The sequence below is a fragment of the Paramisgurnus dabryanus genome, chromosome 8, assembly GCF_030506205.2.
Source record: "Paramisgurnus dabryanus chromosome 8, PD_genome_1.1, whole genome shotgun sequence".
NCBI classification, from domain to species: Eukaryota; Metazoa; Chordata; class Actinopteri; order Cypriniformes; family Cobitidae; genus Paramisgurnus; species Paramisgurnus dabryanus.
Genome location: NC_133344.1, coordinates 14,377,745 through 14,396,837, shown reverse-complemented (window position 1 = coordinate 14,396,837; position 19,093 = coordinate 14,377,745). Strand labels below are relative to the sequence as shown.

The 19,093-nt window shown below is 45.0% G+C and overlaps 1 protein-coding gene across 1 annotated transcript; it reads right to left on the bottom strand.

Annotated features, from left to right (window-relative positions):
- Nucleotides 1-1,527: 1,527 nt before the first annotated feature.
- On the bottom strand, nt 1,528-18,129 carry LOC135770799 (myelin-associated glycoprotein-like). The gene is made up of 9 exons (XM_065280606.1): nt 17,998-18,129; nt 17,563-17,635; nt 9,242-9,604; nt 8,826-9,116; nt 2,880-3,137; nt 2,701-2,785; nt 2,499-2,585; nt 2,287-2,353; nt 1,528-1,957 (listed from the first exon to the last, which is right to left on the bottom strand). The coding sequence occupies exons 2-9, from the start codon at nt 17,609-17,611 to the stop codon at nt 1,949-1,951; spliced, it is 1,209 nt and encodes a 402-aa protein (XP_065136678.1). The 5' UTR covers nt 17,612-17,635; nt 17,998-18,129; the 3' UTR covers nt 1,528-1,948.
- Nucleotides 18,130-19,093: the final 964 nt, after the last annotated feature.

The following is a 19,093-nucleotide window of genomic DNA, read 5'->3' as shown; positions in this document are numbered from 1 at the left end:
ACACAAACCTTTTCCTTCAAATAAATCAAAGATAATTCGATGAAAAACCGTTTATGAATCCTGAAGTGATGTTAAATTCCAGCGTCAGGTAGCGTGCTGTGGCAGGAGGAGTCTGACGTGTCTGTGTGGGGGAAGGGAGAAGTTCTCTCTGGGGAAGAACAACACTGACACCCGGTGGTCGCGCCGGTAACATTCCGACTTTTTGAAATTAAACTTTAAAATTGGCGTTCACTTTACAACCGACTGCAAATTTGAACATTATACATATATATTCTCGCCTGAACTTACGTTTAAAATACATTTTGTGGACTAGAGAAAGTAATATTGAGAAACAGCTATGTATCTATTAAGTTGGCTCTGCTTCAAAATTACCCAACATATAACCCAACAAGTTGGGTTACACAAAAACTACCCAACACTGATAAAACAACCCATCAAAATAACCCAACTGGCTCAACCCAGCAGTTGGGTTGAAAAAACAACCCAACGTTTTTTAGAGTGTATTTTGTTACAAATGCAATCTCTCAAACTCAATTAAATATGTATTTTAAAACCATAAATGTAATTGTAAATAGTGCATGCATTGTATTTATCCTACATAATACAAACATGGAAACGTTTTATATTTTATTGGTATTTTAAGTTTATTTCAACTGTTGTAAAGTAGAGGGACACCACTTGCCACCACAAATAAAAATGACCCAACAGCAGTGACTGAGCGCAGCAGCATCTTCATGTCTTACTAGATAATTAAACTCAAATTGTTCATTGCTGCCATCTATTTTCTGTCACGCGACTTTGCAGAGATCCTCTGATAATTAAGTACAGAAAGTGCAGGGGTAAAGTCAACACATTATAATATCCATGATGGAGCGAGGTATTACAAAACGTGATTTTTTAAGCGGATAAATATGAGAAAATATATTGTATGGGAAGAGCACTTTTTTGCAGCACTTCGACCTTGGATGCAGTAACATCATCACTCCTGACTACTCCCCCTCTCGCTCAAACTTCGGTTAATATTACTGATAATTACTGAGTTTCTCCAGTGACCACTAGGGCTCAGTGTTACACATTGTATAGTACACAAATACAGCCTGGTTGTTCATGGTTTATTGGTTCACAATTACATAAACATAACAGCAACAAAATATTGCAATTTGATTGAAAATAAATCTCTAGTATTTGGTATGTTCCACATTTAGAGACATTGTGGATTCAAGCTTAGTATTCAGTCTGAATTTCTAAATTGAAGAAATGAGTATGGATATCGGTATTTTGTGATTCTCAAGTCAATACTTAAACAGCAGATAGAAAACAGTTACACTGTAAAAAGTAAAAGTTGGATTAACTTAAAAAAAAAAAAAAAACTATTTCAGTAGGTAGCGCCTAAAAAAGTTTTTTCAAATAAAATGTTTCACTTAGAGATTTAGGTGTTACAAATTGAAGTAAGTTTTTAAGGAGAGTAGTTTTTACTTTTTACAGTATAGATGAATAAAAAAAATCTAACCTTAATTCTGGCTTTAAATAAATATTTTTTTCGTTGTCACAAACTGTGTCACTTAAGACTTATATAAAAAAAAAAGAAAAAGAAAAAACTTAACATAAAATCATCAAAAGTTCCTCCAACGACCACCAGGAGTCAGTATAAAGCCTGGTTGTTCACACAAATCAATAGTTTATTCATTAATTACATAAACATATCAGCAACAAAATATTGAAATTTGACTGAACATCTCTAGTATTTGGTATGTGCCATTTAAATACAGGGTGGATTCAAGCTCGCATTATTTTCATAAATTATACTAAACCTCATAATGATTCATGTTTTTCTTGCATGATGAGAATATTCCAAAAAGCATCTTATCTTACGTTAACAAGTGTTTATTTATTTCTATGTGTTAGCATAGATTGCTTCATCTTCATCTTGTCCACATGGCAGGTCTCTCTAATCACACTGTCAACAAGAAAATAATGTCATATATTCATATATCATATATTCATTTCAAATACCCCTCTTAATTATAAAAGTGCTGTGGCAAATGCAATCAGACCTGATAATAGATATTTAATGTCACAGTTTTAACTATTGCTATAATGAACAACTGTTTTGTAAAGTTGATAAGTGACATGGCTTTTCGGCTGTTAGCGCAGGCACCATTGAACTTTAATCACATCCAGCATACAAAGCAACACCTCCATTAACTTTTATACTTCTCACAAACAGAACAGAATGCACACAGGACTCCTGCATTTACTGTATGAAAGAAAAGCATGTGTACCTACCTCCCAGTTCTCATAATCAACGTTGTCTTGGTTGTTTGTGTAAATGCCATTGCTTTTCTCTTCTTTGCTGATAACAAAACAAGATACAAAGCATTAATAAATGTGTGAAATAAAATAATAAATGTGTGTGATACAAACACACTTAACAATGTGCAAAGGTGAAATATCAGTCGTGTTGTGTGAATGCAACTGGCCAGTTATGATGTGCACACCCTTCTAAGCCAGACTTTGGGGTTGTCTTCATTTCATTTGGGTCAGCTTTCAAATCCATTAAATGCTGTTCCAGAGCTCTGCGCCTACTTCAAGACAAATAATGAAAGAGAGTTTAAAAGATAGACAAGAAACGAGAGTGAGAGATAGAGAAAGAGAGAGAGAGAGAGAGAGAGAGAGAGAGAGAGAGAGACAGATTCTTACCAGTGTCTTTTGGCTACACAAACTGAAATGACCACTAAAGTAACTAAAGCAGCAGCTGTGGCAACCGCAATATATATGATCATACCTGTAAAACAAAATAAATATTAAAAAAATAATAATTTAATAAAATAATACAATGTTTATATAAAACGTGAACACGTTTGGATATAAAGTCTCACCATTATGAGGCACTTGGATTGTTATGACAGAGTTTCCCTCGCTGTTATTGGCAGAGCAATGGACAGCGTCAGGGAAACCCAGCCACCCCTGAAGGGTAAAGATGGTAAGAAAACCATTTTGTTCAACACTAGAGCTGGCGAAAGCTGTTAAAGGACCAAGCCACTTGACTTCACTGGGTGGGTTGGAGTCCACGATACAAACACAGACTGTAAGAGGCTCTGATTTGCAGGAAGACTCGTTTTTAATCTCAGGAGGATCTATGATAGATAGATAGATAGATAGATAGATAGATAGATAGATAGATAGATAGATAGATAGATAGATCACACCTTGTTTTCAGACCAGCATGCCCATGCCCATGGGCACAAAAATGGACGCAAATGCATCTATCACAGCATTGCGCCAGGTGAAGTTACTCTAATGTTTAACTTCACATACAGAACACAATGACATATATCATTTTATACTTTTGTCATATTGGCAACTTAACACGTTATGGCTTTTGCAGGATATCGCTTAGGTTACTCACGTAACCCCGGTTCCCTGAAATAACGGGAACAAAGCATTGCGTCAGTTTTGCTGACGCTATGGGGGAAACTCCTGTTTACTCCGTGATTGAAGCCTATTGGTTAACGTCTGTAGAAAATACAGACCAATGACGTTTTGAGCCCGCGCGGGGCGTGGCACACGTCCCTATATAAGCCGGGGAAATACGTCAAGAGCTCATTATTATTCGACTGAAGCGCGCAGCCGAATAACACTCGCTGCGTAGACGTTTGTAGCACGGCCAGCGACGCAATGCTTCGTTCCCGTTATTACAGGGAACGGGGGTTACGTGAGTAACCTAAGCGTTCCCTTTCAATACGGTTCACTTCGCATTGCGTCAGTTTTGCTGACGCTATGGGGGAACGTAATCCCATCCCGCCGTGCATACACAACGGACTGAGGTGCCCTTACCGGAGAGACACTGCATGTGGCCCTAACCCAGCGTATACATAGCTCTAGCGAGCGCAAGTGTAAGCACCATATATGAGACAGTAATACGCATACAGTGAAGTTTCTAAACGCACCATGATGCATATACAATAGAGCACGAGACGGCGGGTTCCCTGAGCGCGCCGCGAGCTGTGCATGATTTATTAATAGGTAGCCATGACGGTGAGCTCGCAGCGCACCGTGAAGGCATACAGAAACGCAGTCACGTGAATCATTAAGCCGTTAAGACCTGTGCTTGTAAGGCAGGGACATCCAGGCTATAAAATCTGACAAACGTAGACGGCGAGGACCAGCCGGCCGCGTTACAAATGTCAAAGATAGAAATCCCCGTAGACCAAGCCCAAGATGAAGCCATACCCCTCGTGGAGTGAGCTTTTAAACCAACTGGACAATGTTTATTCAGGGAGGCGTAAGCCAAAGGAATGGCTTCGACGAGCCATTTAGATAGCCTCTGTTTAGCGAGCGGCATACCTAAAGAATGTTGTGCGAAGCTTACGAACAGCTGATCTGACTTGCGGTATGAGGCAGAACGGTCCGTGTATATTCTTAACGCTCTGACGAGGCAGAGCGTGTTCGGGGTTTGTTCGCCGTCCGCCGGCGGGAGGGCGAGAAGTGAAACCACCTGAACTCTAAATGGCGTGGTCAAAACTTTAGGAATGTATCCCACTCTCGGTCTAAGGATCACTTTGCTATCGTTAGGACCGAATTCCAGACACGACGGGTCAATTGAAAACGCGTGTAAATCGGCAACTCGTTTAACCGATGCCAACGCCAGGAGGAGAGCGGTTTTAAACGAGAGAGCGCGCAGGTCAGCCTGTTCGAGGGGCTCGAAAGGGGGACCGCGCAGCGCTTTCAGAACCGCACACATATACTTTAAGCGTCGAGGGCGCGCGACCGCTGTCCAGCATTTCCTGTAGAAAGGAGAGAATATGCTCCACTTCACAGGTGTTTGGGTTTAAGTTTTTCGTCGTGCACCAGTCAGAAAAAATAGACCACTTTTGAGCGTAAAGGCGCCTGGTAGATGGGGCCCTAGCTTCAGTTAGAGTATTTAACACTCGTCCTGAAAGGCGTGACGGTTGCTGTTCAGAGACCAAACGTGTAGATTCCATAGCTCCGGCTGTGGATGCCATATCGTCCCTCTCGCCTGAGATAGGAGGTCTTTCCTCAGCGGTACTGGCCATGGTGCTGATGATTCAGCTGCCATAGGTCGGGGAGCCACGGTTGATTGTGCCAAAACGGGGCGATCAGAATTATCGCGCATTTCGTCTCTCTTATCCTCTGAAGGACCTGTGGTAACAGAGCCACCGGAGGAAAAGCATATAGAAGACACGCCGGCCATGTTTGCGACAGGGCATCGTGGTGTCTCGAGAAGAAGATCGGGCAATGCGCGTTCTCGTCGGATGCAAACAGATCGATCTCCGCTCGGCCGAAGACGGTCCATATTTTCTCGACCGTCTGAGGATGCAGTCTCCATTCTCCCGGCGGCGGACCATTGCGCGAGAGAATGTCTGCACCCGTATTGGCTACACCCGGTACGTGAGTCGCTTTTAACGAACGTACGTTCGCGTTGGCCCATAATAAAAGCCTTTTCGCCAGCCTGGATAGGGAGCGAGATCTCAGCCCTCCTTGGTGGTTTATGAACGAGACCACCGTCATACTGTCCGACCGCACTAGAACGTGTTGATGTTGGAGTTTCGGTCGAAAGTGTCGTAGCGCTAAGATAACCGCCCACATCTCGAGGTGGTTGATATGTAGCTGAGACAACTGGTTGTTCCACGCACTTAAGGCGGGTTCGCCGTCGCAGTGAGCGCCCCAACCCGTCGCAGACGCATCCGTAGTCACCACTTTCCTCCTGCTCATGGAGCCGAGCTCCGTGCCCGAGAGGAAAAGGTGAGGGGATGTCCATATCGAAAGCGCTTTCACGCAGCTGTACGTGATTTTGATTAATAAGCGGCCCGACAACCAAGCACGGGGCGGAACTTTCGCTTTCAACCAAAACTGAAGCGGTCTCATGAACAGCATTCCCAACGGTATGAGTGGGGATGCTGCTGCCATCAGACCCAGCATTTTTTGGAATCGTTTGAGAGGGAGATGTGAACCTGCTTTGAACGATGCCGCCTCGCGTCTGACCGTGAGCGCGCGTTCCTGTTTAAGCCATGCCCGCATCTTTAACGAGTCGCGCGTCATGCCTAAGAATGCGATTCGCTGCGTGGGGGTGAGCAAACTCTTCTGGAGGTTGATTTTGAACCCCAAATTCTCCAAATGCTGGAGTACAACGGTCTTGTGCGCAATAATTTCCCTCTCTGACTGTGCTAGAATAACCCAATCGTCGAGGTAATTCAATATGCGGATGCCGCTCTGTCTGAGAGGGGCGAGAGCCGCATCCGCACATTTGGTAAATGTGCGTGGTGCCAGAGATAATCCGAAGGGCAGAACTTTGTACTGGTATGCTGTCCCGTCGAACGGGAATCTTAGAAACGGCCTGTGACGTGGTGCTATCGGAATGTGAAAGTAAGCATCTTTCAGATCCACTGATATGAACCAATCGCTTGGTCGAATTAATGCCATGATTCGTCTGGCTGTAAGCATTTTGAATGGCCGTTTGGCAAGAGCGCGATTCAAAACGCGTAGATCCAATATCGGTCTGAGGCCGCCGTCTTTCTTTGGAACGAGAAAATAACGACTGTAAAAGCCTGATTTGCTTTGATCCGCCGGGACCGTCTCTATCGTGTCTTTTAGCAATAAAGAACGCACCTCTTCCCTGAGGATCTTCATACGATCGTCTGGGACAGTGGTGTAGAGAACGCCGCGAAACCGGGGTGGTCTCCGAGCGAATTGAAGTGAATAACCGTGTTGGATTACGTTTAGAATCCAGCCCGGCATACCGGGTGTGGATTGCCAAACGTGAAGTTTGACGGCGAGCATCGATATGCTTATGGACGTTAAGCCGTGTGTGTGTGTGTGTACAGAGGAGGAAATTTGCTCTTTTTGTGAAAAGGTAAAAATTTGTTTTTCGCTGTTACAGCGAGGGTGTGTCCAGCGCCAGAGGGGACTGAAACACGCAGAACTTTCGAGGGCGGGCCGGCCGAAGCGGGACCAGAGCCTCTTTTCCTCCTCAGACTCTCTTCAGGGAGGCGGCGCCGGCGTCGGGTCCAGCGTGATCCGGGGACGGGGACCGCGGCATCGAGGTGGGCCAGCCGGTCGTGCAGGACGCTGGCGCTTGACCTCTGGTTCAGCTCTCTGCTGGGGTTGAACTGGTGCTGGCTTAGGGCGCTGAGCTGGCGGCGGTTTTGGGCGGCCGGTCTCAGACGCTGAGGCAGATCGTTTTGGTAGGAAATGCCGCATGGCTTGCGATGATTTCTGTGCCTCAGTGAAGCGCTGGGTGAACCCCTCCACAGCAGAGCCGAAGAGCCCCGACGGCGACACGGGCGAGTCAAGAAGGGCGAGTAAGGCCTCGGCGTGGGCAGGACCCAGACAGATGACGCACTCTTTGTGGAGATCCTCCACAGGCAAAGGGGCTCGGCATGAACCGCAATGCCGAAGCGACATTATCTCAACGCGCTTCTGTTCTTTTAGTTGAAATTCGCTCTTTTATTGCTCACCGGAAAGCGGCAGGGGAACACGCTGGTGTGTAATAGTCCGCTGCAGTGCTCTGATCGACGGCGAGTAAGGGCTTCTTCTTCGGAGCAGCGAGAAGGTTCGCGCTGAAGGAGAAAAGTAATGAGCTCTTGACGTATTTCCCCGGCTTATATAGGGACGTGTGCCACGCCCCGCGCGGGCTCAAAACGTCATTGGTCTGTATTTTCTACAGACGTTAACCAATAGGCTTCAATCACGGAGTAAACAGGAGTTTCCCCCATAGCGTCAGCAAAACTGACGCAATGCGAAGTGAACCGTATTGAAAGGGAACCATGATGTTATGCAGTTTGTACAAATTCTTCTGAGAAATGCATTTATTATTTTGCAAATTTTAAGAATGATTCGAGAAATGCCCCAAAGCAACTAAGAAAAACTATAATGCTTTGTATCTTAAAATGTTTTTAATTAGCAAAAGACAGAAAAGCAATGGCATTTACACAAACAAACCAGAGAACCACTTGTTAATAAGAACTGGGGGATAGGTACAAATGCATTGTTTTTATACAGTAAATGCAGGAGTCATGTGTGCATTCAGTTTGTGAGCAGTTTCATAGTTCTTTTGATGTTCATTTACACTTTAATTGAGGTGTTGCTTTAGGTGGCAACAGCAGAGACGCCACTTTACAAAGGCACTTTTTATCTTGTTGATCAGTGTGATGACGGACACCTGCCATGTGAGCCAGATGAAGATGGAAGCAATTTACGCTAGCACTTTAACATTAATACGGGGCGGCAGTGGTTGAGTGGTTCATGTAGGTTGTCTACAAATCGGAAGGTTGGTGGTTCAATCCCCGGCTCCACCTGACCAAGTGTCGAGGTGTCCTTGAGCAAGACACCTAACCCCAGCTGCTCCCGACGAGCTGGATGGCGCTTTGCATGGCTGACACCGCCGTCGGTGTATGAATGTGTGAGTGAATGGGTGAATGTGAGGCAAAATTGTAAAGCGCTTTGGATGGCCATTGGTCTATGAAAGCGCTATATAAATGCAGTCCATTTACCATTTAATACAAGCATTATACTGAATGTTTGCATACCGTAATGGCTAACTCTGAATAATAAATAATAACACATTAAAATGTAAGAATAATGTCATCAGAGTAAGCCATTGGAATACACTATAAACATTCAGTATAAAGGGCTCGTTATAGTTGTGCGTAGGACCTAAACTAATATAACTTTTTGACCATTAAACCCTTGTGCTTTATTTTTGTTTATGTAAAAGATTATTTTGTTTGAATTTTTATTATTGTTGCTCAGTGGTAAACTGGAATACACATTCAAGAAGGGGAAAAAACTTTTCTCAAGCTTACATTTAACTTTGAGTGTTTTGCTGCTGGTCCCTTTTCTCCCACCACTGAACTCTGCAGAGCAGTTGAGAGGTTTATTATGATCTTCTCTGGAGGGTGTGAATGTCAGAGATGATGTTAATCTCCATTGACCGTGTTTTTTTGGCTGAGGGTGACTCTTGAGCATCCCTTCATGGCTCCAGGTGAGCTGGGGCGGGTCAGACGGGCAGGAATGTGACACGATACAGTTAGCGGTCATCAGTCTTTGTGACATCACTTCCTCCTTCACTGAGATGGTGGGTTGTTCAGGTGAATCTGGTGAATCAGTTTGTATATTTATAATGTTTAAAGTTTAAGGAGATATCCTAAAGCTCATCTGAATGTGATTTTAAATATTGGGGTGAACATTTAATTCAACTACTATCCTCAGAAACTCATACCTTTTACTGTAATAGAAACTTTATTCTTCAAGAATGTGAACTTGTCTAAATCTTTGATCTCGATGCGAAACATGTACGATCCACCATCGCTGCGACGTAAAGAGTTGATTTGCAAAGTGCAGTTTTTGTGATGTAGATCACCAAGAAGAGTTGTGCGATCCTTGAATTTGCTGATGATTTCGGAAGTCTCATTGTGGTAGATTATGCCATATTTATCTGTGTACCAGATTCCTGTAATTTCGTCGTGTATCTTTCCATTTGATGGGTAGTTAAACTTACAAGGGATCACCACACATGATCCAGACAGACCCACCACTGATTTTGGTATTTCGGCATTCCAAGAGTCAACACCAGCAGATGATGCTGAAAAGAAATTTAGTTTTACATTCATGCATTAGACACATTCTCTAAAGTCCAACATTTTTCCGTGTTTGTGCTTGGGGGGCACCTACCGGCAAACAAGGGTACTGCAATACTTTAGCGAGATGGTTTTTAAATATGGTTTAAATTAATTAGAACTATTTTAAAAATATACTAAAACATAAAAATATAAATTCCCATTTCTATTTGTTTAATAGCTCAGACAAAATCATAATTGGCTTTGGTCTGGGGGCACTGCCTATGTTTTCCAAGTATAGTACAGGAACAATAGTGTTTTTTGTTTCCCCATTGCCAGTTTTATTGGTTATCTGATGAGAACCATCATATTTAAACACTTTCTTTTTTTGCAGACATTGCCACGTCGTACGTACTTTAACTCTTTCACCGCCAGCGTTTTAAAAAAAAGTTGCCAGCCAGCGCCAGCGTTTTTCATGATTTTCACCAAAGTTTAATGCCTTGCAGAAAATGTTCTTCTTTAAATATATAAACATACAATATACCAAATGAAAGAACAGACCCTCTGCTTTCAAACAAAAAAAACCGTTTCATCCTACCTTAAGTGGTTCTTTTGCAATCAGCTTTTGAATATGGGTAGGTTTTTGCAAAAACACCATATTTTGAGCAAAAACGCTTAGGTTACTCACGTAACCCCGGTTCCCTGAAATAACGGGAATGAAGCATTGCGTCAGTTAGCTGACGCTAAGGGGGAAACTCCTGTTTACTCCGTGACTGAAGCCTATTGGTTAACGTCTGTACAAAGTTCCGACCAATGACGTTTGAACCCGCGCGCGGGAGGAACACGTCCTTATATAAGCGCGGTTCAATCGTCAGGAGCTCATTATTATTCGACTGAAGCGCGCAGCCGAATAACACTCGCTGCGTAGACGTTTGTAGCACGGCAAGAGACGCAATGCTTCGTTCCCGTTATTTCAGGGAACCGGGGTTACGTGAGTAACCTAAGCGTTCCCTTTCAATACGGTTCACTTCGCATTGCGTCAGTTAGCTGACGCTATGAGGGAACGTAATCCCATCACGCCGTGCATACACAACGTACTGAAGTGCCTTACCGGAGAGAAACTGCGTGTGGCCCTATACCCGGCATATTCACAGCTTTAAAAGCAAATGTGTAAGCACCATATAAATTGTTGACGCGCACACGGTGGGGTTTTAAACGCACCGGGGGCACATAACATAGCACAAGACGGCGAGGTACCGAGCGCGCCGCGGCTGTGCGAGATAAGTAAATTCAGAGTCACGTTGGTGAGCTCGCTGAGCGCACCGTGGTGTACACATAAAACGCATGAGCGTGCATGATTGAGCCGAGAGAACCTGCGCTCGTAGGGCAGGGACGTCTAAGCTGTACAATCTGACAACGTAGACGGCGAAGACCAGCCGGCCGCGTAGCAGATATCAAATATAGATATAGATACCCCTGTAGACCAAGTTCATGAAGAAGCCAAACTCGCACAGAGTGGGCTCTATATAGGACATAGCTCATAGAGGGGCGTGAGCCAGTGCGATGGTTTCAACGATCCATCTAAATAACCACTGTTAGCAACAGACATACGTAGTGAGTGATCTGCGAAGCTCACGAACGGCCGATCTGACTATAATATGCGGCAGAACGGTTCGTAGCGTGGGATTATACAGATACCACAATAGTGTGAACCCAGGTGCACCCTCGAGCGCATCGGGATGCATATAGGTAGTATTATACTGCACAGATCGGTGAGCTTTCCAAGCGCGCCGTAAATGTGTATTGACTATAAATTGCACGGGCACAGGTGAACACTTGAATACATCGTGAATGCATATAGATGAATCAGAGTGTTATAATGCACAGGCCGGCAAGATTCTCGAGCGCGCCGTCATGTGTTGTGATAATAAATTGTGCGCACACGGGTGAACTCTTCAGTGCACCGTGAATGCGTATAGATAAATCAGTGCACAGAACGCGCCGTGAATGTGAACAGATATGATTGATGAACGTAACGGTGGGCACCCAACGCACCGTGAACGTACACAGATGAACAACAATGTATGTGTCACAAAGCATAACACAGCTGTGTATACAGGTGAGCTTTTCCAAGCGCATCTTATTGTATACCAAAATGTTATAGCGTGTACATGTGAGCTTCTCTAAGCGCACGGTGGAAGCATATAATTAAAAACCATATCGTGCATACAGGTGAGCTAATGGGCGCACCTTTAATGCAACAAACCTCAGTAGTGTGCGACGCAGGGATGTCGAAGCTGTAAACTGACAACGTGGACGGCGGGGACCAGCCGGCCGTGTCACAATTGTCAAATGAGAAACCTCTAAGACCATGCCCATGCTCTAAGACAAGTGAACATAATTGTCACGGGAGGTGATAACGTCAACGATCCATAAATAGCCTGTATTGACAGGTGCTCTAGTGAGTGATCTGTGACGCAGATGAACAGCTGATCGTCTGATGTACGTCAGACGTATGTGTCATACAGGACCTTGGACAGTTCCAGAGCGCTGTGCCTCGGGCACCGTCCGCATCTGAGAAATGACAGGCTTATGAATAAAGTGAATGGCCAGCCGTAAAAGCATGGTTCGCTGTTACCGCCGCCGTCCGCATCTGAGAGATGACAGGCTTGTGAATTAAATGAATGGTCGGTCGTAAAAGCGTGGTTCGCTGTTATCACGGCCACATAGATATAGGTAGGGGAGAGAGCCGCCGTGCCTCTGTAGTGAGGAGAAAAGTGTTCCACCCACGATTCGCGGGGGGTTTAGACTTTCAAATGTCACTAGACAGAATGGATCAGACTTTGCATAAGGACGCCTCGTGAAAGGGGTCCTAGCAGCTTGTGTCAATGTGTCATAAGGCACGTAATGTAGGTCGTGTCCCACGGATGCCATCTCCGCACGCCCATCGTAATGGGTTAATATTGGTAGTTTAAGCATGAGATGCGTATCACTCTGATTGAACATAGCTTATAAAGCGATGCAATGAGTTTATAAAGGAGAAGACTCGTCAGCTTGTTCAGGGGGCGAGATCTCAGTCTGGTTCGGTAAATAATGAAACCACCGTAGATTGCTCGACCGCATTATCACAATAACACGGTCGAGAGTGCTGCAGTGCTAAATCATCCTCTTAATGTACCGTATTCACAGTACAAGGTGATTTATATGAGACAAACGGCGTTCCACGCGCCGAATGCTGATTGCCGTCGTAAAGCGTGTTCAACCCACAGCAGATGCTGGGCTAGCTCGTAATTACAGCACTTCATGCAGCCGTGTGTAACTTAAGCAAGCTTCCCGGCCGTCAGCTCGGGGCACAACCTTTGCTTAGTCAAACTGAAGTGGACTTATGAACAGAATGCCACGATATTCAGCTTTCTGAGGCTCGTTAGAGGGGTACGTGTGCCCGTCTTAAACGAGATGCCGCGCGCGTCTGACTGTGCGCGCGCTTTAAGCTTTGAAACTTATTGTGGCGGGTAGCAAGCTCACTTGAGGTTGATATTACCCTTAATATCTCCGAGTATTGGAGCGGAGGTGTGAGCGTCTTCGGATCCGCTAATATAAATCAGCTATATGGCCGAAAAACGTCATAAACCGCTTGGCTGTAAGCCTTTGAGTGGCCGTCCGGAGAGGGCGCGATTCAAACGCTTGGAGCCATGCAAAAGTCTGAGGCTGTCGTCTCTCTAGGAAGAGAGAATAACAGCCGTAAGACCGTGCTCGTTTGCGCCATCAGCATCGTAGCGGAGAAACTGAGGTGGGCTGCGAGCGAATTTGGCAGAAAGGTGTTAGAGACACCGTACAGTCGTGGGGTGTCAATACACAGTATATGGCCAAACCGGGGGTTTTTCGGCAAGCGTCGATAGAATTATGGACAGCGGGCCGTGTGTGCGTATTACTGATTGCTTGTCAGTAAGGCGATAAAGTGTTTAGAGACACCGTACAACCGTGGGTGTCAATACACAGTATAGTAAGCACGGAAATTACTCTTTTTAGAGGAATTAAATACCGTTCGCCACTATAGTGAGGTCGCATAGCCGACAATATTACACAGTATGTTTGGATAAACAGCACACAGAAAACATTTCAGGGCAGTCCAGCCTAGGCGCGACATAACCCCTTTTCTCCCAGACAGTTTCGTTCTCTGTTGATGCAGCTGTGCTGCGGAGACCAGAGCTCAGCCGTTCAGGTGCACAAGCCTCAGTAGTGACGGTGACCGAACGGCTCACGGAGCAGAGCAGTATGTCTAGGTGGTTTAATGTCAGACTGAACCCATCGCAGAGAGGAAGTCTGCCGTGAGGCCCGCGGTTTTGCCGTTTATTAACTCTTTCCCCGCCATTGACGAGATATCTCGTCAATTAAGAGAAAACGCTTCCCCGCCAATGACGAGATTTTCCGTCTTTCCGCAATACCGCTTTTATCCACCAGGTGGCGCCCTTCCGCAACTTTTTAAAACCGGAAGTATTGCCCTATGGCAAGCTGCTGCATGTCCGTGTCTGTTTTAAAGATCGCTCTGAATGGGATCTCTATGAAGAGTCCGTCACAAAAATGGAATTATCTCTGCTTTTTGCTCAAAATATGGTGTTTTTGCAAAAACCTACCCATATTCAAAAGCTGATTGCAAAAGAACCACTAAAGGTAGGATGAAACGGTTTTTTTTTGTTTGAAAGCAGAGGGTCTGTTCTTTCATTTGGTATATTGTATGTTTATATATTTAAAGAAGAACATTTTCTGGAAGGCATTAAACTTTGGTGAAAATCATGAAAAACGCTGGCGCTGGCTGGCAACTTTTTTTAAAAACGCTGGCGGTGAAAGAGTTAAAAGGGCAGAAAAACAGGGTATATAAGAATGTACCAATATTCAGCGCACTGATATAGGACGGGACTGAATAAAGGGAGGTATTCGGGCCTCAGTATATTATAAACAAATTTGTTCAGCCTATGATTCCGTCTAAACCAGAGAGAAATGACAGGGCAGACGAACAGTAAGCTATCCGAAGTGAGACAGGCTCAGGCCAGTAAAGCTCTATAATAAGTGTTTTAGCGCTCCAATAGAGGCGTGTCCGCCTATCGAGCAGACGAATGAGATCGTGCCGCTCCAGGAGGGGAGGGGCATGAAGCTCTCTTATAATGAGTGTTCTTGGTGCTCCAATAGCGGCGAATCCGCCCTATCGAGCAGACGAATGAGATCGCGCCGCTCCAAGAGGGGAGGGGCATGAAGCTCTGTAATCGTTGAACACCAGACAGCTGCATTTAGAGGCAGCGAGCCGTAATACCGCGTGCTAACTAAGCCGTTTAGAGACCTCACCACTGTAGGGAAAGGAGCGAGGGACTCCGCGAGCGTGGAGCACGAGTGGCTGTGCTATGACAGAGAACAGGGGCAGACCGCCCGTGTTTGCTTGTCATATGCATCCAGTTCTACAGTTCCCCGCTTGTTCATCTCAACAAGAGAGGAACGGCAGAGGGGAGCAGCAACACAGACAGAACAGCCATGCGTCGTATGAACGGTATCACCCGATGCACTCGGGGGATTAATATATGTGCCAGAGATCTCGCCACTGAATGTAAGAGGAGCGAAGGGACTCTGTAAGCATGAACGGTTGCGGTGTGACAGAACACGGGGGGGTTAGTCCGTGTGTGCTTGTCTATGCATCCATCTAGTCTCATGGCTCGCCGTGTGTTCATCCCGGCGAGAGAGGAACAGCAGGGGGAGCACGAAACATGGATAAGACAACCAAAGCATAAGCGCGGTCCCGGCGTGGGAGGTGCCAGACCGGTAACGCGCTCGGAGGAAATTCATAGCAGAGAGGCTCACCGAGCCGCTGTGCTGGACGCTATTACAACATTGGCATTAAACTTTGGTGAAAATCATGAAAAACGCTGGCGCTGGCTGGCAACTTTTTTTAAAAACGCTGGCGGTGAAAGAGTTAAAAGGGCAGAAAAACAGGGTATATAAGAATGTACCAATATTCAGCGCACTGATATAGGACGGGACTGAATAAAGGGAGGTATTCGGGCCTCAGTATATTATAAACAAATTTGTTCTGCCTATGATTCCGTCTAAACCAGAGAGAAATGACAGGGCAGACGAACAGTAAGCTATCCGAAGTGAGACAGGCTCAGGCCAGTAAAGCTCTATAATAAGTGTTTTAGCGCTCCAATAGAGGCGTGTCCGCCTATCGAGCAGACGAATGAGATCGTGCCGCTCCAGGAGGGGAGGGGCATGAAGCTCTCTTATAATGAGTGTTCTTGGTGCTCCAATAGCGGCGAATCCGCCCTATCGAGCAGACGAATGAGATCGCGCCGCTCCAAGAGGGGAGGGGTATGAAGCTCTGTAATCGTTGAACACCAGACAGCTGCATTTAGAGGCAGCGAGCCGTAATACCGCGTGCTGACTAAGCCGTTTAGAGACCTCACCACTGTGGGGAAAGGAGCGAGGGACTCCGCGAGCGTGGAGCACGAGTGGCTGTGCTATGACAGAGAACAGGGGCAGACCGCCCGTGTTTGCTTGTCATATGCATCCAGTTCTACAGTTCCCCGCTTGTTCATCTCAACCAGAGGGGAGCAGCAACACAGACAGAACAGCCATGCGTCGTATGAACGGTATCACCCGATGCACTCGGGGGATTAATATATGTGCCAGAGATCTCGCCACTGAATGTAAGAGGAGCGAAGGGACTCTGTAAGCATGAACGGTTGCGGTGTGACAGAACACGGGGGGGTTAGTCCGTGTGTGCTTGTCTATGCATCCATCTAGTCTCATGGCTCGCCGTGTGTTCATCCCGGCGAGAGAGGAACAGCAGGGGGAGCACGAAACATGGATAAGACAACCAAAGCATAAGCGCGGTCCCGGCGTGGGAGGTGCCAGACCGGTAACGCGCTCGGAGGAAATTCATAGCAGAGAGGCTCACCGAGCCGCTGTGCTGGACGCTATTACAACAGCGCCTGCTCTTTTAGCTTATAGCTTTATATTAAAAATATTGATCTTACTGGGCGAACGCAGGGGAGACCTCGTCAGGCGTGTGTCCGCTGCACAGGGCTCGTACCACGGCAAGCGAAGGCTATCTTCGGTTCTCGGCCGGAAAGCGGCAGGGGAAGACGCTAGACCTGGACTCTGCTATCTTCGGTTCTCAGCCGGAAAACGGCAGGGGAAGACGCTAGGCCTGGACTCCGCTGCAGGGCTTTTGTCAACGGCGAGGTAAGGCTTCTTCTTTTTCTTCGGAGCAGCGAAAGGTTCGCGCTGAAGGAGAAAATAATGAGCTCCTGACGATTGAACCGCGCTTATATAAGGACGTGTTCCTCCCGCGCGCGGGTTCAAACGTCATTGTTCTGTACTTTGTACAGACGTTAACCAATAGGCTTCAGTCACGGAGTAAACAGGAGTTTCCCCCATAGCGTCAGCTAACTGACGCAATGCGAAGTGAACCGTATTGAAAGGGAAGCAGAGATAATTCCATTTTGTGACTGACTTTTCATAGAGATCTCATTCAGAGCGATCTTTAAAACAGACACGGACATGCAGCAGCTTGCCATAGGGCAATACTTCCGGGTTGTATAAGTTGCGGATAAAAGCGGTATTGCGGAAAGACGGAAAATCTCGTCATTGGCGGGGAAGCGTTTTCTCTTAATTGACGAGATATCTCGTCAATGGCGGGGAAAGAGTTAAGTCCAGATATGCGTCTGAGTCATTACTTGTACACATAATAGTTTCTGTTCCACAGACGTCTGAAACTAGATTGTGATTCTGTCAGGAATGATTCACTTTGCTATTTTAGATTTTGTATGGAGCTGAATATGAGATTGGACAATATTCACTGGACAATATAGAGTCACTAGAAACATTATGATAAGCAGGACTGGCATTGATTCTCCATTAGGATCTATCAAATGTGACATTTTTAACTTACTTACTCAATAATAAATTAAAAGATAAATACTTTTATTTTACTAACCTCTTAGGCAGAGAACGAATGCAAATAAACAGCTCGCGAAAACCACCATCTTTACATCAGAATGGAGCACCTGCTGTAAGGGGATTTTAGCAATTGAATGGCTACATTGTACAAAAACAATGTATAATATATCTATAACAGTTGTTTAAAATTGTTTAAAATCAACACAACTGCATAGATGCATTTTCACATTGCCAAATATTTTAATGTATAGTTTTACTCTTAAGCCTCCTAAAAGTCCTTCTCCCTACTAATAACACTTTTTGACCTTAAGAGCTCTTATAAGGCTTAAGATGCTTTTTTATTTATAATATTTTTATATTAAGAGGAAATGCATAAAAGAATTTTTTCACTAAGAGCAACTCTTTGCACTAAGAATTTTTATGAATATGGGCCTTGGTTACATAGAAAGTGTAAAAAAATCTTGTCACTTACGTTAGTGTGTCCTCAAACAGTGTCTAAGCTGATATGCAGAAGATGTGAGGTGCTTTAGTTAAGACCTTCCTTTTTGACACATGCATGACATCATTTCTCTTCGTAAGATCAAAATCACATATACTGTAAAAAATATGCAGCATTTTTGTCAAATCATCAACATATATATTTTTATGTTTACCTTAACTTAAAAATTAAGTTAATTAAGTTATCTATATTTACATTTTTTTACAAACCAAAACTTAAAATAGTAGGTTGAATTGACTGCCGCATTATTTTTACAGTGTAAGGTCAGCTTTACAATAGTTTTCTTGTTGTTGTGCTGTGTATATTTAAAGGCGGGGTGCATGATCTTTGAAAAACACTACCGACTACCAAAACACACTGGTAGCCAATCAGCATTAAGGGGCGTGTCTACTAACCAACATCGTTGCCTGGGGCACGTTCAAGTTCAAACCGGTGCGCAATGTTTTGCTACGGTTTCCGGGTTGAATGCAAGGGTGTAACTTTGGTTTGAGAAGTGGGGGGACACAAAATGGGGAAACATTCTTAACATTTCTTAAAGATGTTGCAAGGTGAGAAGCTTTAGGGCGTTTTCACATTAGCTTTTCACATTTCACATTCCCGGGTTCGATTGACATCAGAGTTCGGTACATTTGGATGATGTGAACGCTGTCTTCCGAACTCGGGTGCGCACCCGCGAAACGTACTCGAGTCCGCTTAAAAAGGGTGGTCTGGGGTCCGTTTCATGTGAACTCCAGATTGGTTCGCTGCTAATGTGAGTGCAATCGTACCAAATCGCGGAAGTGAACCGCTGTTAATTACGTATTATATGGAATGTCCCACCAAAACAGACGTGTGTGTTTGTGTGCATGCACTTACCTTGACAACAAAATGCATGGAATGCTTGCTTGACTTTTGTTCTTATTTTTTTAAACCTTTGGTTTTGTTTTCAAAGAAATAATACAGAAATGCACTTTCGTCTGCCTGCCGCAAACATACTAAAGTCGTTTCGATGACAACGGTCTGTCCGCCGACGTAAATTTTTGCGGAGGCATTCAGAAATCATCTCTCTGCTTGCAGTTCGTCAATCATG